Genomic DNA, 24,053 nt, shown 5'->3' with positions numbered 1-24,053 from the left:
CCCCAGTCAGGAAAATGAAGAGAGAAAGTGTGTTTATGTGCCCCTTGTTGAGATGCAATCATGCGGCGTGGTAATCTCAACCCTGGGAGTGATGAGGAAAGTTGGCGTGATCTCGGGATAGACGCGATGGGAAGCCTGGAACAGGGCCTGGGCCCAGCGATAAGGGTATAGGGAGAGCAGGGGGGGTTCTATCTCATCTCCTCACTCCCAGGTAATTATTAAAATTACACCACGAGGAGATCTCTCGTCGGACAAAAAGAGCACCTCATTGTGTGTGTGTGTGTGTGTGTGTGTGTGTGTGTGTGTGTGTGTGTGTGTGTGTGTGTGTGTGTCTGTGTGTGTCTGTGTGTGTCTGTGTGTGTCTGTGTATGTGGAAGTGTGGCAAAATGTATATGTTTGTCTTATCTGTGTGTGTGTATTCCTGTGTGTTTGTTTGTTGTGTTTGTGTGTGTGTGTGTGCGCGTGTGTGCACAGTCACTCCATCTGTTTCCTTAAACAGCGTTTTTCTGCCCATGTGGATTTCTAATGGCATCCAGCGAGTCGCTCTAAATTGATTGTATCTGGAGCGAAGCGGGGGGGGGGGCCCTAGTGCGGCTGATAGCGCTTAGCAAAAGAGCCATCACCGTGGTGACGCACAGGACAAAACAGGCCACACACTGGCCTCTGCCTCTGCCTGGCATACGCTAACGCTACACGTGGGGGAATGGGCAACTGTGCCTGTGTAATCCTACATGAATGCTCCTGTGCATGTCTCCCATTTTAAAAGTGCATGGGTTTGCATTTCAAAGTGCGACGCCATAGTAAACATAATTAATACTTCTCCTCCATGGTTGAGTTTGTGTTATACTGTATGAAGGTTTTAGTTATGCATTCAGTCGGTGTACGTTTCTGCAATTATGCATAATACAGACATTAAGTTTAGACATAATCTCTTGATGGAGCCTAAAGGATAAAAAAAAATGAGCACATTTCATAATGAATAAGAATTAGCTCAGCTGTCTCTTCGAGTCTTACTCTGAAAAGTAACAAACATCGACTGCATCATTTTTTTTTGCTCTATGGCACGCACCACCGGTCCCAAGAACAATTGCGATCAGAGCATCACCTCAGGTGGTGAAGTCGGGGAAAAAGAGAGCGCTGTCAAAAAAAAGGACCACTTCTCTGATCCTCGCTGAGCTGCAGTCGCTGGCAGCACGTAGGTGATGACAGCTCTCTCCCCCCATAAGAGTGTGCAAATTACAGGCATCCACATGTCGCCGCGTCTCCTCACTGACAAGGTGTCAAAGCCTATGGTGTCAGTAAATATATTTATACAGCTAATTTTTTTTTTTTTTTTTTTTTTAAGGAATTGTCTTGCATCCAGAGTATCAAAATAATAATTGGGGGGGAAAAAATGCTATGCTAGCACTTGTGTGAAAGGATCGTAAATAACAGCGTGTAGATCCATCTTTCCATCTTAAAAATATGCATATGTGGGTGTCATCCTACTCCCACATATGATGTTTGTGCCTCTGATCTCTTATTCAATTCACAGAGCCTCACGCTGTGCACTGAGCTACATTCAAACTGTCTTGTCTTTCTCGTCTTGTTATTTATACAAATGTGTGAGCTGTCAAGTTGTCTCTTTGTCGCTCTTTTAAAAAATGTTGTTCAAAAGCATTTCTGGTCAAACCAGTCAAGTAGAAAGCCTTGTGTTTATTCAGAGTAATCCGTGTGAGAGAATATGGAGGTTATCAGATAATAGTCAAAATCATGATGATGATGAGGATTTGGGTGGTGGTGCTACTACTGCTGCTACTAATTAAGATGATTTTAGAGAGTGACTGCCATTGAATTTTGTTGGCTTGGTCAGGTTAGTGTTGGAGGAGTTATGAATGGTAACAGTGGCCTGGCGTAAAGGAATGTGTTTTGGATAAAGTTCACGGGGCATGTTTGAAGTAATATCATAGCATTTAGGATCATGTTGTGGTGTGATGCAGTTGTTGTGGGATCACCACAGTGAGTAGCTTTGTGTTGATAAGGGAAATTGCTTTGCTCTCATTTCCTACTTCTAAAGGTATTGTATCAATAACATCTTTTTGTTGTTGTTTTATTGCAGGTGACTGTAACTTCGAAAGACCCTACACATCTTGCGGCTACAGTCAAGGCAAAGATGACGACTTTGATTGGGAACAGGGAAACACCAAGGAAAGACCCTCTTCAGACCCCTGGGTCCCATCCGGTATGAAACATTACACACTGCACACATCACAGACAGCATTGCTAACTGAGCCAATTAGCCAAAGATCCTTCATTGCTCCGCTTTAGCCCTCTCTGATTTAACCCTTACATAACCATCTTCAGTAATCTTCAGTAGGCCTATCTTCAGTAAGATGAATCTTCAGTATCTTCAGTAAGACGGATTCCACCATAGATAGCTAAGATTTTTCTTTTTTTTTACTTACTTTTATCCACTTTCTGTCAAGAATTGCAACACATGTGTGCCATCAGTAGAGTTTGTCATCAAACTGTTGCTAAGGCAATTACGACATCAATGTTGAAATGCTTGGCCAATCATGGCTGCTGTTTCATGTGTTATCCCAGGAGAATGCAGCTGATTTATTCCATGGTCCTCCCTGGCCTGTATTCTTTGTCTTGACCCACTCTTTCATTACATCTCTTTTGTTGGCGCCTGTAATTCATTATCCTTCCTGAGACGCAGACAGTGATTGCGGCTCCGGTGTTGATAAATGTTGTTGTGATAGTGACCGCTTTGACCTCTTCTTGGCGTCCTCCTCTTACCTTGTTATGTGGGTGTTATTTCTTGTGGATAAAAGGGCAGTACAATGCCTCTGACTATGAGTGAAAATCATTACCTTCGTCTCTTATGCTCATAAATGTGTATACGCAAAGACACGTTGGCGTGAAAGACATTGACTAAGTGCAGCGCATGGTTATACATTCATATCCTTAACCAATATATTTTAAAGCAATTGCTTATTTATGAATAATATTATAGCCGTTTTATTATCGGCCTGAAGTAAATCAGATGAACAAGGCAGATGGTTTTGGATTGCTTTGATTGAGGGGTATTTTAGCAATTGCTTCTTTGATAATGGCTGTCTACATGAAATGCACTTTGCAGCACAGCTATTAAACTTTGTTCTTTTTTTGATTTGCTGGCCACGGCTTTGCTCCTAAATCTTATGCGCAATCACGCTTAACTGGCGCATCGAGTAGCCCTCATCCGGCTATCAGTGACAGGGCTGGAATTAATTGCAGACGCCCCACTAATTTCATCTTGCCTCCACCGGCACGTTCAATGGCCTCCCTGAGAAATTACCTGACAATGGGAGCACAGGGGAGAAGGGAAGGGAAGGGAAGGGGGGAGGGGGGTGTTTACTTTTTTTTTGCAGAGAATTGATTTATGTCGCTTCAGGGGGGAGGCCAGAGAAGGTTAAACCTTGGCTCAGCGGAAGGGCACCGACCTACACGGCTGCGCTTCGCCCCGTGTTTAATGCGTTGTCTCTGCCGTGTTGCGCCCGTGTCAGTCCCGCTGGAGCGAGACCTACATTTGCATGAGAATGGGCAATATTGTTTCAGGTCTCGGGAGCGTTCTGATGACTCGGAAAAGCTGTTTCTGTCTGATTGCCTGAATTGAGAGCAATTAGTCAAAACGACGCTTGTCCTGTCCTCGTTCGAAAAAAAAGAAAAAAAAACCCTGCCATTACGCATCCCTCTGACTCAATATCGCACAATGATTTATGCCCCGCATGACGGCTGCTCAGACCTTGCATTGAATCAAAAACCTCTTTGTTTCCCTCCATTAGACAGACGTTGACAATCTTTAAAGGCCGACTTGGCAGGCACTGACTGGGAGGCGAGGCATTGTAATTGAAGTGAGTTTTATTTTCCCGCTCCCCATAATCGATGCTTTTGCAGTCCCCACTTCTTAGTATCGACAGCAATCATGAGCCATTTTTCCCCCCGTTGTGACTGTGCGGTAGGTCAATTCATTGTATTTGATTTAGTCCGAAGTTTAGGGGTTTTTTTGTTCCTCGGGGCGATGTGATTGTGCACTGTGTTGCATAGCGCACCACTTTGACATCTTCAGCAGCGGGGTCCTCATCAAAGGATGAAAAAGAGAAAAAGAAGAGGCACGCTGATCCCCACCTACGCCCCCCCCCCCCCCACCCGTAGAGCGGTTGACACGGTATCCCCCCCCTCGCCCAGACTCTCGGCCTCATGCGATTAGCTCCCTGCCTGGAGACGACAGCCGCTGTTGTACTGCTTTCACCGGGCATTAGCCCGCTGATTACAGCCTGTCCACCGGCTTCATTACCAATCACAAGAGCTCCTGCCTGAGAGTGCCGAGACAGACCCAGGGAAGGAGAGGGAGGAGACGTGTGGAGGGGTGTGTGTGGGGGGGGGCTTATTCCACCGTGGCAGACCCTGTGTATGTGGATCTGACATCTTCCTCTTGATGGCTCGGAGGAAGAGTTTGGGACTCAGCAGTGTTACAGCATGACTACAGTATGTCTTTGTGGATGAATCACTCCTTGACGGATGCGTCGTGTCGCGTCATAGCGAACTCCGTGTTTGTTTTTTTGTCCCTTCACCCTTTAATTTGACCCCCGTGGGTTTCTGCCAGATAATTCCGGAGTCATTGAAGTGGAGTCACAGCAGTCTCTGGCCCGGGTGAGGTCATCCCTCCCTGCGTACACACTCTGGCTTGGTGAATGGGTGGGTCTCTCAGCAGCAGTGGCAGCACGTTGAGTGTCTGTATCAGATTACAGCAGAGCAGTCGCACGCTGAGACAAGGGCTGGGGGTGGGGGAAATGGCCGACTTCAAAGCATTCCCTGGCCTCACCGCGCATGTAAACAGGTGTAGAGCTCCTCGCTGGAAAGCACCCAGTCCGTGCCTAACTAACTGCCCTGATCCGCCCACATTAGGAAATTTGTTTCCTCTTTATTCGAGCAGCGAGATAGAGTTCTGGTGCCCTCTGCCAGATCCGTCGGGCCAATCAGAGTTGATGGCGCAGTAAATCCAGACGCTTCTCTTTCTCCATTAAAGGCCCGAGATTGACTGAGAGCTGTTTGTAACAAGCCCGTAATGTTATCAGGAGGCCCGGGAGAGCCTCAAAGTTTCAGAGAGCCTTTATTGTTCCTGGATGGTTAATGCAGTTTCGCACTTATTACAGTGTTTATGTCCGCCATTAATCTTTGACGAAACTTTGGCACTGGTCTTGATGAGAAGAAAAAGAAAAAAGAACGCAGCCTTCTGTCTAAGCTAAATGTTAAGAGCATAGCCCTCCACCCCCCCCCCCCCCCCCACACACTCTCCTCTCCTCCTCTTCTTCAGATCAGTGATCAAATAGAAGCCTGTAAGGAAGCTATTTGAGTGAAGGCAGTGTGAGGACCCGATGGAGATAGCCATTCTCTGCGTGTGGAATAAGGATGACTCTAATGGCCAATAGCTCCACATTCACCCACTCCTCACTTCAGTTGACAAATGAATAGGGCATATTTGAATCTGTGGGATCTCCCCTGAAAGGTGTGTATCTCTCCCTCTGCCTGTGTGTATGTGTGTGTGTGTGTGTGTGTGTGTGTGTGTGTGTGTGTGTCTGTGTCTGTGTAGTGGCGCTGTTTGGAGACTAAGTGGGGAAGCGGGAGGCGTCCACATTTCCTCTGTAACAGCTTCACGTGCATTACACAGCCGAGTATCATTTCACTGGGGGAAAGAGGAACTCGCTCCAAAATGTGATTATCGGCGCAATGAGTGCGATGGCTTGCCACTCATCCATCAGTGTCCAACCAGCATCTCAGCAACCGACTCACTCATGAACCCATGCTCATAACTAATGGTGTGTGTGTGTGTGTGTGTGTGTGTGTGTGTGCAGTATGTGTGTGTGAGAGTTAGATGTGAAGTATGTGAATAAGGTTTGTGAGAGCAAGTGCTGTATACCTTGCCTATGAGGCAGGAAGAGTATGCATGACATGATTATGTGTGTAAGTCCCCTGGTGTATATCAATGAACAAGTGCGAAAACAAGAGTGTCTGAGTCTGAGTCTAAGTGCCCAGCTCAGTCTCATGGTCATAACAGAGAACAGTACTCAGATCAAAAGAGCGAAACTCGTTGCGATGACTAACATGTTTTTCCAGTGTTGCATAATACAATTAGCATTACAGACAGTGTATAGCAAGGTCAGGGGGAAAAAAAATCTGCTTTCTATGCTAAGGCTGACTCTGCTGTCACATCGAGTTGCACTGCAGATAGTAACTTCCCCACAAGCTCCTGGGAACAGTACCACATGACGGTGATTTTATTGTTTACGTAGCATTAGCCTTCTGATGACTCTCAGATGTGCGTTCAGCTCATATGCAATGCTAGTGACCTTTGCGACTCTCAAAGCAGGCCTGCTAGTTATCTAAGGAATGGCCCGCCGGACTTGAACTAAAATGAACAACTGTGCCGCTGAAGGTCTAAAGATTCATTTCACTACCTGCCAACCGTGTCAGTCAAAGGTATTTAGCAATAGCTTCCTGATATGCACAGTTATTCTAGGTGAGTGTATCTTTTTACAGGGGGAAATGGCTGCGGTGCGGTGACCAGGACTTATCAGTGATTTAGGGCCCCCGGGGACACCTGTCTCGGTGTAGTGACACTGGGTACACATGGCTGTCACTGTCACTGTGCCCCCCCCCCCCACACACACACACACATGGCTGTCACTGTCACTGTGCCCCCCCCCCCCCCGATCGTGTGATCTAAAAGTGGACTGAGACCCAGCTGCCATGGCCCACTCCGAGCGTGAGGCTAAAGCGATGACACAGCGTGGTGGTCACTGCGAATGCTCCTTCGCTGAGTGACCTGGCTTCAGTTCCGGACACTGAACCTGTTGGTTTTGTTGTGCCCCCCCCCCCCCCCCCCCCACACACACACCCTCAAAGCCAACCCCCCCGCCCTCCTCCACCACCACCCAGTCATCCACCTCTGCCACCACCCATCTGCAGGAGAGCATGCTTCCTTGGCTAAGCCCCCTGAAAACAATAATCTGTCTTCTAATTCCCCCCCACCCCCTTTTTTTCCGAGAGACGTTGAAAAGAAGAGCCCCTTTCAGAGCACGCTGTCGCTGCCTCAGCTTCTGGCACGATCGTCACTGTGTGTGTGTGTGTGTGTGTGTGTGTGTGTGTGGAGGCTGTGGGTGGACTGTCAATAAACACATGCTGCAAATTGATGTGGAAAAGACTCTCAGTCAAAGAATGTTTGCTTTCTTTCCAGGGTTTTGGAAATATTATTATTTTTGGTTGTGTGCATGCACACGGTTGCATTTTTTGAAGCTTCTATGTCTGTAACTATAAGCTCCCCTCAGTGAAGATGTAGACTTAAGGGGTTTTTGTTTGGACAAAATCAAAAGCCCATTATTAATTATATTTTATAGGTTAATCTGAGGTTAAAGAATTTAAAGCATTATTATTGAGGTTTACTGCATTGATGTCAATGTCTAGTGGATAAAATGTAGCCATATTGTGTGGATCTTTGTTGAGTGGTTTAAATGTAGGATGCCTCCGAACATTGTTACGCCGAATTAAATTGGCGGCCTATGGAGTTACAAGGCTCATGTCTCTGGTGCACGCCACGAGCAGGAAAAAAGGCGAGGGGAATAAATCTCTTTTCAAACGCTCCGGCTCCCCGAATGCTGAATGATCTGCTTTGAATTCTGTTCGGAGCTCGTGGGATGCAAGGCGTATCCGTCACACCCGCATCCATAAACAGGAGGCACGGCGGCGACACCATGGCAGCATAGCACGTCTCTCTCTCTCTCTCTCTCTCTCTCTCTCTCTCTCCCTCTCTCTCTGTCTCCTCTGCTTTCCTCTCTTCTCCCTCTCACCACACTCGATTCGCTCCGACCGTAAAACATCACTTCATTTGTGCGCGGAAAAGGGTGAAAGGCAGCTGCGGAACAGAAAAGGCAGCCCTCTGGTACCTGGCCAGAAGACACGGCTCGAGCCAGAGCCCCCCACACACACGCACACGCACACACACTCGCACACGCGCGCACTTGAATCGCAGGGCAAATTGTGATACAGGCGGTCCCCTGCTGGGAACGCTCAGCTTATTAATATTTAAAAAAAATATGCCGTGTTATCAGGGCAAACACAGCTGCTCCAAAATAAATAAAGTCAAAGATGCAGTTTGTGGGCTGTACACGCTCTGTCTTTCATGTGGACCCTCGTGATAACACAGTGGCAGAAAAAGCCATTGTGCTGTCACACCGACCTTTTCAGTTAGTGTGTGTCGGTTTGTGCGTGTGTGTCTCTCTTTCTCTTTCTCTCGCTGTGTGTGTGTGGGTGTGTGTGTGTGTGTATGTATGTGGAGTGTTTAAGTGAGCATATAAGTGTGTGTATGTATCTATGTGTGTGTGTGTGTGTATGTGTGTATGTATGCATGTGTGTGTGTGTGTGTGTGTGTGTGTGTGTGTGTTCATTTGTGTGTGTGTGTGCATATGTGTGTGGGTGTGCATTTGTGTGTGGGTGGGTGTGTTTGTTATGTGTACGTGAGTATGTGTCTATACTGTATGTGCTTCGGCGTGCAGCAATGTCGGCTCAAAAAAGATTGTCCCGCACGCTCTAGTGTTGCGCTCGGGCCCTAAAAAGAGAGCTCCTGGTGTATATTTAAATATGAAGCCATAGGCAGCAGCCACTCACAGAGTAACCACTCTGCTGTTCTTCAATGGAGGTGCTACGCTGAATATAAATTAAGATTCTGCGTATGAATCCCACACCTTGGCGTTGAGCAACCATGCAAAATGGGCACAAAGAAAGGGAGTCTATTAGGAGACTTTGGAAGCGAACGCTGGATCCTTTCCTTATTATTAATATGCGTGGATAAATGGGTGCCCGTTCTGTCTGCCAATGTTTTCAGGCAACAATCTGGCTTTGAGACCCTTAATTGGACTACAGTGCAGCACCGGAGAAGCTGCCTCGTAATTATCACTTAGCTATCACAAAGTACATCGGAGCGTTGCGCGCCGAGTAGCGTCTCGAAACCACCTGTCTCAGCAGCGCTGCTTCCTGGGTCCTGTTTTTTTTCTGAAGCGGGTCCACCTGCAAAAACATGGCACTGGACCGCTGCCATGCTTCCGATTTCACTCGCGAAAAAGGAGTCCGAACCACCAACATCAACAGCATATGGGCCATTAGCCCCATCCTGCTGCCATCAGGCAGGGACCATCATGCCCAGTGTCCCTATGACTTCTGCTGCTTTACCTCCCCCCCCCCTCCCTCCCTCCAATAGCCCATCAGCCCCCAAACCCCTGAAGGAGTCGCCGTGCTGCTGGTTTCACCCGGCGCAGCATTGGAGCAGCAGTTAATTGCTGGGACAATGTTTGTGGAGGCGCTTTGGTGGCCCTTGGCAAGGTTTCAGTGGGCATTATGCTGAGCAGGGAGATGGAGATAGAGATGTGAGTAGGGACGGAGGTGGGCGGGGGGGTAGGGGAGTGGGTGGTGGGGGAGGAGGGGGGTGGGTGGACAATCTCCCTTTGGGGAGATGACACGATACTCATCTCGGGGGCTGAGGGGAGTAATTGGGAGCGGTGAGTGAATAAAGATGACTTTATTACATTACAGCGGGTCAAAGCACAGCCTGCGCCCAGCATTCAAAAGAGCCGTCTGGTTTGTGGCGGTGTACACGCGCGCGCGTGCGTGTGTGTGTGTGTGTGTGTGTGTGTGCATTTGTCGGGGAAAGCATTGTGTTGTTTAGCCGCTGTGCCCCGTCACAAACGAAGTCAATATGTCTGAGCACATTTCAGACATGACCCCATGCAAATGCCTCGTTTATGTTGTTTTGAGATGCAATCGAGGAACAGCCGGCCTCGACCCCCACAGACACAAACCTGAGCTGAATACTGAGAGACACATGTCAAAAGTTTCAGACCCCGAGGCTCCTTTCAGAAAACAGCCCCACTTGTTTTTGTTTCCCTTTTGAATGAAAAAAACGACCAAATCTCGCTCTGAAAGCGTACGAGGCTAGACGGACGTCAATTAGTCTGTATTTCCATAACAGAGCCGTCCAGAGCTGGTCATCTAGGGTGGCCTCAGTGTGATCTCTATGAAATTAGAAAAGCGCCCGTTTGTGTGTCTGGAAGGCCTGTCGGAAGTCAGCTAATTTATATGTAGTTATTGTTCAGCTAAGCACTCCACTCATGTGTGAGGCCTACTGAAGCTGCATTGATTGACTTCATAGGGGGCTGGCTTTGAAAGCTGATTGAAGCGTGATTGGAAAAATACAAAAAAAAAAGACTTGAGTGCCTTCCTTACATGGTCATTTATCATGTAAAACATGAACATGGGTAACTGCTCATGCCAAGGACATCGTAGGACTTGGCTTGAGCAGGATTTATGTTTTGTCTGTGTGTGTGTGTGTGTGTGTGTTTGTGTGTGTGTGTGCGTGTGTGTGCGCGCGTTTGTATCTGCCTGTATGTGTGTGTGTGCGTGTGCGTGTGCGTGTGCGTGTGCGTGTGCGTGTGCGTGTGCGTGTGCGTGTGCGTGTGCATGTGTGTGTGCATTGTTTACCCTCATTGCCCCAGTCTGATTACAGGCTTGGTTCACTGACGTGACTGGAACCAAGTTGAACACATAAGCTCATATGCCCCAGTGCCTTTATATCACAGCTGGATCCTTCTCTCGGCTTGGTATCAACACCCCCGCCCCCCAGCTACACACATTCACCCTCACCACAACCCCCCCCCCCCCCCCCCCCCCACACACACACACACACACACACAGTCACCTCCACACACACTGCAGTTAGGCCTGACATCCAACGCCTGTCCCAGCACTTGTTCTCCTACTTCAACAACTTCCATGCTCTGTGCCAAGTGATGCACCATGTGTTTCTGTGCTCCCGTTCGAGTGGTGGATGCCTATTTGATCTGTTCACTCAGCTTAATTGCATTTGGCGTTTCAATCTGCGATGGATTTTATTGAACCGCCGCATTTGATACGTGGTAGTCTTTTCTCGGACTGCAACAAGCCCTCACTGAATGTTTTTAATTCACTCAGCCAGCACTAGTGGGGTTGCAGAGTGCTCCGGAGAGGGTGGGGATGCATTGTCCAATTTGCTTCCCAAAAAGCAAATATCTGTGGCAAGTTGTGTTTGTTCCTTCTCTCTTTCCCTCTCTCTCTCTCTCTCTCTCTCTCTCTCTCTCTCTCTCTCTCTCTCTCTCTCTCCTTCTCTCTCTCTCTCTCTCTGGCTCCATCGTTCTCTCTGCTAATGCGAGTGTTTTGCTTTCGGCTTAAATTAACCCATCTATCCTTGGGGCTCCGCAACACGCCCAGTATCATTTTGCTGCTTGTGCACAACATTAAAAATCTATTTGTGCGGGTGGGAATGTGTCGGGCGCCCGGATGCCAAGGAAACCGAGGTTAATTTTCCATGTCAGAAGGACGTTATCAGTGAAACCACATGACTGGGTGAGAGAGAGAGCGAGAAACACCCCCCATAGCACATATACACACACACACACACACACATGCACACACACACACACACACACACACACACACACACACTTATTCGTCACGTTGTGTAAGTCAACGTCACTCCAACCCTTTGAAAAGTGCCTGTCTGTCAGGGGGGCAGGAGATTAATACACACAGTTGCCACGGGGACGGCCTTTGATTACAAAGCCACCTATCAGGGCGCACATGGGCGTAATTAAAACTCAGCCCACTAATTCCACGCAAACAAACAGTGATAATGCAACGAAGCAGCCGGTGGGGACCCCCAGACCTTACCCCACACACACACACACACACACACACACACACACACACACCAATCATCCCCCGCTGAGGCCTGCTGCTGCCTGGCGTGTAGAAGTTCATTACGATATTTTCAGAGTGTGGAGAAGCTTGTTTCTGGGCGTATGAGCCTGTGTGTGTGTGTGTGTGGATATGTGAGTGTGTGCCCAAGTGCATGTGGGAGTTGACAGCCTAGAGTCTAGCTCATGTATTGTGCGTGTGTGTGTGCGTGTGTGTGTGTGTGTGTGTGTGTGTGTGTGTGTGTGTGTATGCATGTGCGTGTGTGTGTGTCTGTGTGTGTGTGTGTCTGTCTGTGTCTGTGTGTGTTTGCCTGCCAAGAGTCTGGCTCCAGTTTTAGTTTGCCACAGTTTGTGAAAGTCACCCCTCTCCTCCTCCTCCTCCTCCTCCTCCTCCTCCTCTGCCTCCTCTTCCTCCTCATTGTGCTCCTCCTCCTCCGCTCTGAGCCGCTCTGGTCCACTGTGCCGCCCGTGGTCTCCGCGCCCCCTGCGCTGCGATGGGGAGACCCCGAGACAGGACCCAGAGGTGATGGCGCCGCCCCCATCTCCGCTAATAAATGGAAGGGAAAAAGCTCTCCCCCGGTGACAGAGCGCAGCACGACTCACAGGCAGCCAGCAGCAGCAGCTGGTCCTGAGCCTGGGCCTTTTGTCAGAAGCTTCTCTCTCTCTTTCTTTCACTCTCTCTCTCTCTCTCTTTCTCTCTCTTTCTCGTTCTCGTTCTCGTTCTCGTTCTCTCTCTCTCCCTCTCTCTCTTTCTCTTTCTTTCTCTCACTCTTGCTCTCTCTCTTCTCTCTCTCTCTCTCTCTCTCTCTCTCTCTCTCTCTCTCTCTCTTTGTGAGCGTAGGGAGTGTAATTTGGGATCAGAGAGGTGGGTCAGTGTTTTGATTCGATCTGGGCCTTGGGGTGGACAGACGTGTCACATGGGGGGGGGGCAGAGTTTAGGGCTGGACAGAGAGGAGAGGGAAGAAGAGAGTGCACACACACACACACATACACACATGCATGCACACATAAACAAACACATACACACAAACGCGAACACATGCACACATAAACAAGCACACATACATTAACACACACACAACAAACATTTTTGTATACAAGGATGTGCGCATACACCCAACCACATACTGTGCACAAATGCACAACACCAACTTACACACACACACACACACACACACACACACACACACACACACACACACACACACACACACACACTCACAGCCGCTGATCTGGCTCAGTGACCTTGCGGTCATATGATTCAGTGAACTGCAGATTTTTTTCCCTCTCTGCCTGCACTGTTCTTTAATTGGGTTGCAGCTGTGTGTGTGTGTGTGTGTGTGTGTGTGTGTGTGTGTGTGTGTGTGTGTGTGTGTTTGTGTGGCCCGGCACAGTGACCTGTGCTGGAACAGGGGAGGTCTTTCTTTAGAAGCACACAGAGGCGAGAGAAACACACGTACTAGCAAACACCAGTGGTCAGTCAGCCAGACGGGCAGGGGTGGCACAGGGGAGCCCGGCCGATCGGTTTTATGAAATTGCAGTGACATTTCTCCTCTTCCAGGCCATGAGGCGCTTTGTGAGTGTGGACAAACCCGTGGTAATGAGGCAGGGCAGAGGAGCAAGGCCAGCTCAGTCTCAAGCTTACATACATACAGAATATACATCCCTATATCCGTGTATATCTATCTAATATACTGTTTATCAATATAGAAATATATCAATATCGGATATATCTATATCTAATGAAGATAAATCAATTTTGGGATTTTGAAAATGCACTTAGTATGAACTAGATTGATCATGCACAGATTGTTTATTTAAAAAAAAAAAAAAAAGATTTGTTTGTCTTGTTGGATGAGTAGGCGTATGACTTTTCACAGCCCAGGCTTTTTATATCAAGTCAAAAGTCATCAGAGGACACCAGCTGTATACATTTGTCCGTTTTAAGTTGTCGGATCAAAGCGATTATTTCTGTCATCGGGCAAAACGGCATGGAAAATAAACTGGCTAAACTGCGTTACTCTCTCCAAATCTAGCGTTGCCTCATAGCATTAAAGCCACGCGGGGGTGATTGCATCAGGAGAAGAGAAGAGAAGGGGAACAGAGAATCTGGGGGCTGCTCGTTTCCCAAAAGTGTTTCGACCGGCCGTGTTATCGGGGCTTGTGAGCAGCATTAAATTTGTCTGATTTTCCAGTCGCTGGGTCCATCGGAGCCCCCTCTGACCGCCAAATGGAACTTGCCAGCGGTGGGCTGTTCAATTTCACCCGCGCGCGCGTGCTCGCGTCGCCGTGCTGCTCGCACCGGCTCCCGGAGAATTACGGCCCGAAACGATGCACTCGACGGGAGCGGAATGAAGCCGGGCTCGGCGCTCGGGGGGTGTTCGCTCGGCTCCTCTCTCCTCGCCCACTGCATTAATTAAAATATCAATTTGTGGCCCCCGTGTCAATTTACGGCTTATTCCCGGCTATCTCCGAGCCCAGCTTTCTCCGGGCCGCTGTTCGGCTCCAAAACAAGCTTACAGGCTAGTGGTTCATTTGCCGCGGCACATTACGTCTTAATGTGCATCTCTTCTTAAAATGGGGCTCTGTGTGGAATTGGATGGATAAAACCAGCGACTGTTTGTGTGTGTGTGTGTGTGTGTGTGTGTGTGTGTATGTTTGGAAATGTGCAAGGTACCACACAAGGCATTGAGAGCCCCATGCAGTGACAGTGAAGAGAGTGTTGGCTGTTTGTGAGAGAGGGAAGGAGGGAGGGAGCGAGAGAGAGAGGGAGGGAGGGAGGGAGGGATGGAGAGAGGGAGTGAAAGACAGAGGGAGGGGAGGGGAAATGGGACGTGTGGTGTGCGGGATGTTACAGCGGCAAGGCCGACACCAGCCTCTTCTTTCAGCTGTGATTTGTTGCCTGGTCATATCTCATAAATCAGCATGCCCCCGTCATCAGACGCAGAGTGAAGTTGAGGCTGGTTGGGGGACGGTGGGGGTGGGGAGGGAGTGGTAGCAGTGGGTTGGCAGTGGTCTATGTTTCAGAGAGAGGAAGAAGACCCTTCGCCTGAGGTTGAAATATTTCACAAAGGCAAAACCACCTTCCCACACCTCACGGAAATAAATCACTCCTATTTGAATTTGATCTCTTGACACCACACCACCATTCAGTTAATGTGACTACATGTACATGCCCACAACCACCATTAAGAGAGAGAGAGAGAGAGAGAGAGAGAGAGAGAGAGAGAGAGAGAGAGAGAGAGAGAGAGAGAGGAAGATGATTTTATGGTTCGTATGGAGGAGGTCCATAGAAGACATCCCTGAACTGTCATTAATATTCCAAGGTTGATCTCCCTGTAATTATTCTATAGAGGAACCACCGCGCACCTGAGGAGATCCAAGTGTTAGCGGCTCTCCCCGTCAGCTGAATCTCTTTTGTAGGCCACGAATAACTCGAGGCAATTATTTCTGATCGGCCTGAAGAGATCAGTGTTTTTAATGGCAATAAACGTGGCCGGTAACGGGAGCCTTTCATCGACGGTGCCGTAACGAGACAGCAAACTCCAGACGGGCCTGTCACTACATCTGGCCTCCTCCGTCTCCAGACTGCGGCTCAGATCCAAACAGCGCCACAATTACCACCCATAATTTAGCGACTTTAGCACAGAGGCAAGACGGAGAGAAGGGTGGGGGATTGAAAAGAAGTCCTTGGGAGGCAGAGAAGGTGTGTGTGGGTGTGTGTGTGTGTGTGTGTGTGGTGGGGGGGGGGGGGGGTTGAAGGTGTGTGAAGCGAACAGAAAGAGATAGAGCAGGGAACATCAGCACTCTGAATGTGTGCGTCAAAAGGACTGTGACTGTGACTCCCAGGTGGTGGCAAACAGCTCATTAGCGTGCGGCTAAATTGAACAAATCAAAGATTCGCCAGCTGATGAAAGGAACATTTAGTCGGCTCGCTCTCCCTCTGTTAGAGATGGTGCCTTGAGTTCTGGCAAGGTGTGTGTGTGTGTGTGTGTGTGTTTGTGATAGAGTAGAAAAAGAGCACTGTTGATACATATATTATTTTTCAGAATTGTGATAAGTATTTGCATCGCATGTGTGTGTGTATGTGTGTGTGTGAGTGATATTTGTCAGATAAAGAGAGTAGAAATGTCAGTGTATATGCCTGAGGGCACTATAGGAGTTTGGGTATCTTGTATATGTCTGTGTGTAAGAGAGAGAAAGTAAGTAAGAGCATCCGTGTATGCGTATCCAGTTGCATATCCAGTAGAAGAAAAAAAACAAGAGTCATGTGTTAAGGCCTAATCCTCTGACAGCGTGCCGGACTGATCCACTTAGTCTATGCCAGAGGAGAGGAGATGGACGCATCACCTCGCCTCGCCTTCGCCTCGCCTTGAAAGGACGTCAAAAATCAAATCAGAAGATTTTTTCACTAAATCGAATCAGTTCGAGAGAGAGAGAGAGAGAGAGAGAGAGAGAGAGAGAGAGAGAGAGACGCGGTGAAGGTGAAAACAAGCGAAGAGGAGAGAGCGGAGGTAAGCCAAGAGGAGCAAGCGTGATGCTCCCACCCTCCTTCCCCCCTCTCCCCCTTTGTGCCATTTTGGACCTCAAATTCTTTGGCGAGCGAGACAAGAGGTGAGGACGTGGCGCTTTTAGGGGATTAAGACTAAATGGAAGTGTCCGCTGATTGATTCCAGACAGTTGGGATGCATTATGGGAAACGACATGACTCCAGGCTCTCTCGAGTGGCCAGAGGAGAGGAGGTCCCCGCAAACTTCCTGACCACAGAGACGTTAAGCGAACACGATACCCCCGTGGAGTGTCGGCCACTGCACTCTCTGGATGCTCGCATTGATTGCGCGCAAATTAGAGTGGAAAGAGTCGAATCAGCTAACTTGTGAAAAAAAAAGACCTTTAATTGCATTACCCCTCTGTAATTTAGGGGAATGTTCGACTAAATGACGAGGGCCAGGGGGAATGGTGTGATGTTTATCAGTAGGCTTTGAAAATGAGACCCTATCATTGTCCTATCAGCGAGAGATAACATGCCTGAAATAGCTCAGATGAGCCCTGATAGTGTGGTGACCTGTATCCTCGGGAGCATTGATCTCAGCGGGCCTCTTTGTAAAAAAAAAAGCAAAGACCTCCAGGGCCTCTGTAAGCCGTTCTCTCTTCAGCGCACTGCACTGCAGGCCGTAAGGAGACCTTGGTGTAAACAGGGCTTTTGAGAGTTGGAGATGACACACCCATGTTATCTGATTCCCCACCAAAAAATCCCAAAGGGGATGTATGATGCACACTATTGTTTTTTTTTTAGAGGCTAAGAAGTTCGTGTTAATTTACTTTTCTGCCCTCCACCTATCCCCATTCTTTAAAAAAAAAAAAAAAAAAAACGACAAAAAAAAAACAGTGTAAGCAGTTGGCCTTAGAGGAAGCAGATGGTATGTTCTAGAATGTTGACATAGAAACGTTCACAATCCACGGAAGCCGTTAGGAGTGTGACTAAAGGAGCAGGCAGGCAGAGGAGCGGGGGCACCTGGACCTTAGAGACGTCAGAGAGCCGCCATTGTTGCCGTGAATAATTACCCACCGGTGTGTCTCACTCACTGACTAACGCTGATGTGATGTTCACACACAATAGAGTAAATTGCCTTTATTTTCGTCTCCTCGGTACGATTTAGGCCATTTTCCTCTTCAGACAGTCTGAGAGCAGAACGCAACAGTTTAGGTGAGAATCTCAAACAGCTTCCTGTTTCGTCAGTATTGAAAATACCCTAGATGTGTATTGCAGTATTTAAGGTGATTTCATGAACGGTGGGTATTACATGCACTCTTTCAGGAAGTGGAAATGGCTTTTAGAGGTATGTGGTATAATATTTAAAGTTGTCGTTAAAAAATGGAAAGATTTGCAACAATGAAGAAAGTCTTGCATCAGCAGGGAGGAGAGAGAGAGAGAAAGAAGGCAAGAAGGTGACTGACAGCTTCACGAAAGCTCAAGACCTGTGCTCACCTAAGAGGTAGATTCGAACCTCAAGGCGTGGAACACCTGCTGAAACGTTATATTTCTCTCCTCTTTAAAATTTAAAAGGGATTAAAAGGCGGAAGAAAGTACTTTGGGGAAAGTGCACTTGAGAGGGGACCATCATTGCCGTCAATTTGAGATGGACTCGGACGTGACCTCGATCGGAATTTTTATTAACCAATGGGAACAGAAGAGAGAGTGACGGTAGCACCTTTTTTGTTTTACCCTGTGAGCATTTCTACACACACACACACACGCACACACGCACACACACACACACAGACGAGTGTCGAGTCAGACTCAGATTGAGGTGTGTGTAGAGAGCAGCCCCTCATGCCGATACCCTCGATAATGATTTCAAAGTTCAGGACCTGAGAGTGGTGGGCATAATGAGTGGCGTGGTCATTACTGCAAATTACCTCCTGCACTGCAGCGCGCCACTCCGCTCATGCCCCGGCCCTGGAATGCCTCCTACCTGCCCGCCGTGCCCGGGCACTTTGATTAGCGCCAGCCACTCAGCGCCAGGTCTGTCTCTCTCTGAACCAAACCAGTTGATACATCATTTGTATAATGTCATTCCCTACCACCCCCACCAACCACCCCCACATCCACTCTCTCGCTCTCTCTCTCTCTCTCTCTTTCCCTCTCTATCGCTCTCTCGTGCCCTCTCTATCTCTCTCTCTATCGCTCTCTCTCTCTCTCTCTCTCTCTCTCTCTCTCTCTCTCTCTCTCTCTATCGCTCTCTCTGTCCCTCTCGTGTGCTGTTAGTAATGCGCCCGTACCTGGTGGAGTATATGAGAATTAATGGGGACGACTTACGAGCTAAAAGGTTTCCCCGCACAACAAATGGATGAAATTTGCATGCGATGCGCTTGTTGAATGTCATCTGAGGAAGAGAGCACATCAGGGCTGAAATGAATAAAGACGGCTGGGGATTAGCAATAATGAAATCAAATGGCCTGATGTGCCTTGTCGGAATTGGCACGCTTCTCTGCCTGAATGCAGAGGGCCATCAGTTCATGCTCTGAAAGGACCAAACAAGGGCCACACAGTAAATCAAACAGTGTGTCCTTTTTACTTTTTTTTTTTTATATATATCTCAGCTCACTGAGTGATCATCTGCATTTGTTGGGTGTTAGCATGGGGTGTAAAACATGGTGCCATGAGATCATTTTATTGTGCTTTTTAAAGTGTTTTTTTTTTTGTGTGTCATTTAATTATTTCATGTAGCACTAAACTGAGCTGAAACCAATGGCTTTGAACTTGATTTAACTTCATATTTGCCATGGTTACCTTTTGAAAAAATAATAATTGCATTAATTACTGTAAAATGGCTTCTAATTTTAGACCTGACTTCAGATGTTTTTTTTCCACTTTCAAGTTTCTCATGGCCTTTACAGACGCATAACTAGTGGCTCATGGCTCACGTACCTCTTCTAATGGAAAAATCTTATTAACCTTTTATCAGTAGCTTCTTTCTCTTAAAAAAAAAAAAAGAAAGAAAAAAAAGCTTTCCTGTACACCGTTACCATAGAACATGCCGGAAATGTCCTCAGACAGCACAACAGACAGATTGCATTCAATCAGTGTGTTCCCTCTCCCTATCGCGCTTTCCTTCCGTCTATCCAGACTTATTTTTAAAAGCCCTGTCTTGTGTGGTACCATTGTGTTGTTGGGGGATAGGACCGCGCTGCGCTGGTGCAGCTAATCAAAGGGAAGGGCTAGCATCTCAGCCTCTTGTCGCCGCATTATCCAAGGTCTTCCTTTTTTTCCATTTAGGCCCACTAATGCAATTGAAAGTGCTCTGTGGTCATGGTTTCCAAAAGGAGAGAGAGGAGAGAGAGAGAGAGAGAGAGAGAGAGAGAGAAAAAAGTGCTGCTATTCTATTTTCCGCAAAGCGCGTGTTTTGCTTTGGACATTGCAGGCAGATGACTCGGCCCCCAAATAAGCCGTGTCTGTAAATGGGTCCCTGGCCGGGCAAGGTCCCGCGCTGGCGCAGCAAATGGAAGTTGGCATCTCCGCAGAACTGCTAAGCGACTGCCTCCTCCCTCACCCCTCATTCTCTCTCTCTCTCTCTCTCTCTCTCTCTCTCTCTCTCTCTCTCTCTCTCTCTCTCTCTCTCTCCCTCCCTCTCTATCTCCCTCTCTCTCTCTCCCTCTCACTGGCCGATGCCCTGTCTCCACAGGAGCTCTAGTAAGCAATGGCCGCCTGCCAGGGCTGGGAGAACAATCCCAGAATTCCACAGGGGTGCCTCCATAAAGGGTGCTTTAGAGACCCCCCACCCCCACCTCCTCCTCCTTCTCTTCCCTCTTCTCCTCTCCCTCTCTTCCTCCTCCCCTGTCTCCTCCCTTCATGCCTCCAACCGTCCAAGGGAGGTTGCAGCTGTGGGCCAAAGGGTGAATCAGCCCCGCCTTCATGTCTGGATAGAGAACTGATTGGTTAAACAGCATCCAATACGGAATAGTGGGCGTTGTTTATCTTTCAATCACTGGACAAACAGACATTTCCTGACAGTACATTTAAAAACATTCCAGTTAGTTTATGTGGGCCTGAGAAAACAAAACAATAAAAAGTCACTATGTGTGCAACATTAAAACACATCTTAATGTGTGCATGGATAAGGACACTCTGCTAGTGAGAGTAGTCAGTGTAATGAGTTCTACATGCCTTGCTTTGACTCTTAGTAGGAAATGCGTCTGCCTTTTGGCCTCTGGCCTGGGCTTGACTGGCATAGCTGGTGTCGATTTCCTCTCCCGTGCTCCAGTCAGCATGCACCAAAGGTCAGCGTGTCTGAGCGGCTAGCTGGGGAAAGTTGGCCAGCGAAAAGCACCGAGCGCCCTGGAGCCTTCACTCCTAGCAGTGTTTACCTCAGACTTTCTATTGAAATTGGTCTCGGCTCAATTACCCGTTTCTTCCAATAGACAAACAGACCCCCACCACCACCACCCTTCCCCTCCCGTCATCCCCCTCTTCAGTTCACCACCCGTCCCGGCCAGACTTGTCCCAAGCACGCTCGCGATTCATCAGCGGGTCTTTCGCCAGATCCCATTTCCAATAAGCCCAACTCCAATTTACAAAGTGCTTTGCATGTGAAGGTTAATCAATAGCGACGAGTGAGAAACACATCCGCGCTACAACGGTGTCGAGTCGAGGAAGCGGCTCGTCAGAGGGCTCTGCCTCGGAATCAGTCATCTGGGAGCGGCCAATCGGGAGAGAGAAAACCCATCTAATTCTAAACAAATATGTTCATCAACAGAGCCCTGGGGAGTGGAACAAATGGAAGTGTGTGTGTGTGTGTGTGTGTGTGTGTGTCTGTGTGTGTGTGTGTGTGTGTGTGTGTGTGTGTGTGTGTGTGTGTGTGTGTGTGTGTGTGTGTGTGTGTGTGTGTGTGTGTGTGTGTGTGTGTGTGTGTGTGTGTGTGTGTGTGTGTGTTGTCAAAATACAAGGTTATAACTAAATCGATTCATACCAGAAGTTGTCAAATGCCTCCAGTATTGATTTTTCAAACTTTTTAAGAGTGCCTGTTTTAAAATATGTGTTCATGTGCATGTACTCAATTTTATATAAATGAATAATTATGTACATACTCAAATATATACTCAAATATATGTGTACATATTGACGTGTAAGATCTGTTGCGCTGCCTCTGTGCTGTTGTTGTGTGTGTGTGTGCGTGTGTGTGTGTGTGCAGTTCATTGGACGCGAGGTCTAAAGTGAGCGGTGGTGGTCATAGCTGAGAGGCTGAGTGCAGTTTAATTTGATTCCAGTCATAGCCAATGCCATTTCCCCCTTCAAACAGAGAGAAGCCTTATATCCAGTGGTTCGGCTTGAGCCGGCGAAAACAAGGCCTCTTTTCTTCTACTGTATGGCCTCCAATGGGTGAGAGCCCTCTCGCTCTGAAAGAGCCGCTCTCTGCAGCTGCGACCTCCATCTCTGTCTCTCTCCTCTCTCCTCTCTCTCTCTCTCTCTCTCTCTCTCTCTCTCTGTCTTTTTCTCTAGCCACTCTGTTCTCTCTGTAGCTCACTTTGTTGACTTAAAACAGTTTTACTCTGTCCTCTCCACTCTTTCCATCGTTCCTCTCTCCCTGGTTATTATGTTGATGACGTCTTCGCAAAATTAACCACAGTGGGAACGATGTGTTCTCTTTAATCTTCCTATTCCTCCTCCTCCTCCTCCTCCTCCTCCTCCTCCTTCAAAACCAGAAAAAAAAAAAAAAAAGAAAGGCGTTGATCTCGGTGTGGCCTAAGTGAAAGCGGGCGTGTCCGACCAAGTAGAAGAATCTCATTAACAATCTCGCCTGACTCCTGGGGAGATGTTTACATGCCATTAAGGGGGCCACTGGCTCCAAACCAAGACGCCATTGTGGCCGAGGCGACGGTCTCACCACCTCACCCTCGCACTCCTTTCCGCTCAAACAGCCAGGCGTGCGTGTTTAACCTCCTGAATCTTGTATGCGCCTGAAATATTTAGGCGTGCTGTTGAGCTGGGATGCATAACTGCCACCCAGCTATAGGCCTTTGCATAATACCACTCTAAGCATGTATTGAACCGGCACCTCCTTCCATTAATCTGGAATTAAAGCCAGCCTGGTGGTGTTCGTGTTCGGTTTGGCTCTCAAGACACGACAGCGACACTGCACTTAACCTGTGAAGTAGCCCTGATGAGGGTATCCCCTCTGGGGCAAGACTCTTAGAAAATCATCCCTCACTCTCTCCTTCCCTCTCCCATCTATCTCTTGCTCCCGCTCTCTTTCTCAGTCTCTCTTTCTCTCACACACTCTCTCTCTCTCTCTCTCTCTCTCTCTCTCTCTTCCTCTAACCCATCTTGTCACCAAAACTCACCCATCTGTGAAGCGCCGTGTCTGCGGTGGGTGACCGTTTGATCATTAGTAATGCATGTGTCCAATCTGTTTTTTTAATTAATTGGATTGGGCTAGGACTACCATCTTAAGCCCCTCTGCCATGGTCGATACCTGACACAATAATAAAAGCTGGAAATAGCATTCACGCATTAGTGTGTTCCGTGTTTTTTCCTTTTTTTTTTTTGTCTCTCAAAGCAGCAAATAATGCAAGCCATTTAGAAAGTGGTTTGTTTGATTGCGAAGCCGTGCCCTTTATGGAAATGCACAAGCCAACCCTCCAGTTGCTTTTAAAGGCACCCGGGTCTTAATTGGCCCCCGAACGCTGCATTGTTGAGGAGAAAAACATTTTTCAAGCTGAGTGCATTGTAGATGGCACTAAAACAATCCCATTAGAATGTGCTTTTTAAATAGTTTGCAAATTACTTGGCCACAGCGCAGATGCATTTTGTGGTTGCATTAAGCTCTGGGTGATGGTAGGGTATTGTGTATGTGTGTGTGTGTGTGTGTGTGTGTTTGTGTGTGTGTGTGTGTGTGTGTGTGTGCGTGTGTGTGTTAGTGATTGAGTGTCTGTGTGTTTGTGTGCGTGTTGCGGACGGAATTTCTGGCTGTTAGGTTACTTGTCGTCTAGGAGATAAGTGTTCAGAGGGGAAGAGTATGTCTTACCTAATGATATTTTTCGCATAATGAACGGGGGGAAAAGCCAAAGGGTCACACAGCTTGTTGCTATCTGCTGTTTATCTCCGAAGCGAGGTTCAGCCAAAATGCTCATTTGAGCAACACTGCTACAGGGGGAAGGGGGCTAGTGGAGGGTTGGTCTGAATCATCGTCTTCCCATTGATGTGCGTGGATGGAGTAAAGCGCACCTTCAGGACCCCTGACGTTGTGTTTTGGCTCCCCAGACTAGATTAATGATAGAACTCAAAACAGAGCAGTCGAGTGGTTGCGGTGCCCGTTGGCCGCTAAATGATGATGTGGTCTGGTTCGGAGCACGAGCAGATCATCCTCCCTGCAGGCGTAATGTAATGCTGTTATCGTTGCAGCGATCGCTCCCCCAAGTCAAGGAAAGGTGTCTTCACTGATAGCACTTTGGCTGTGTGTTGTCGTCGTGGCCATTTTTGCCCCAAATATCACTTTCATCTGTTACCCGCCGAGTCCTGAGCTGAAACGAGTTGGTTCACGTCCCTGAAGCCCCCGCGTGGAGTCCACAGCTCAGCTCAAGCAGCTTCAGAGGGCACCGCCGACTGTTCTGCTGTGGACTTGTTGTTTTTCGGAGGAGCTTGTTGACATGCAGATGCCGACCCTAACGACCGGTTGTTTGTGATCAGGGGGTCCATGGAGGGGTGTAGGGTTATAGGGGGAAGTGCCCGCCAGTCTGCATGCCTGCTAG

The 24,053-nt window shown here is 48.1% G+C and overlaps 1 protein-coding gene across 8 annotated transcripts in view; it reads left to right on the top strand.

Annotated features, from left to right (window-relative positions):
- ptprma (protein tyrosine phosphatase receptor type Ma) overlaps positions 1-24,053 on the top strand; it is a 206,421-nt gene that overhangs the window by 44,970 nt on the left and 137,398 nt on the right. For all 8 annotated transcript variants that reach the window (XM_062521014.1, XM_062521011.1, XM_062521013.1 and 5 more), the window contains exon 2: positions 2,099-2,221. In XM_062521014.1, coding sequence (XP_062376998.1) covers positions 2,099-2,221 — 123 coding nt within the window. The remainder of the gene's footprint in view (positions 1-2,098; positions 2,222-24,053) is intronic.

Source organism: Sardina pilchardus, chromosome 19 (genome assembly GCF_963854185.1).
Source record: "Sardina pilchardus chromosome 19, fSarPil1.1, whole genome shotgun sequence".
NCBI lineage: Eukaryota > Metazoa > Chordata > Actinopteri > Clupeiformes > Clupeidae > Sardina > Sardina pilchardus.
Note: the sequence above shows the minus strand (reverse complement) of the source record. Positions and strands in the feature narration are given on the sequence as shown.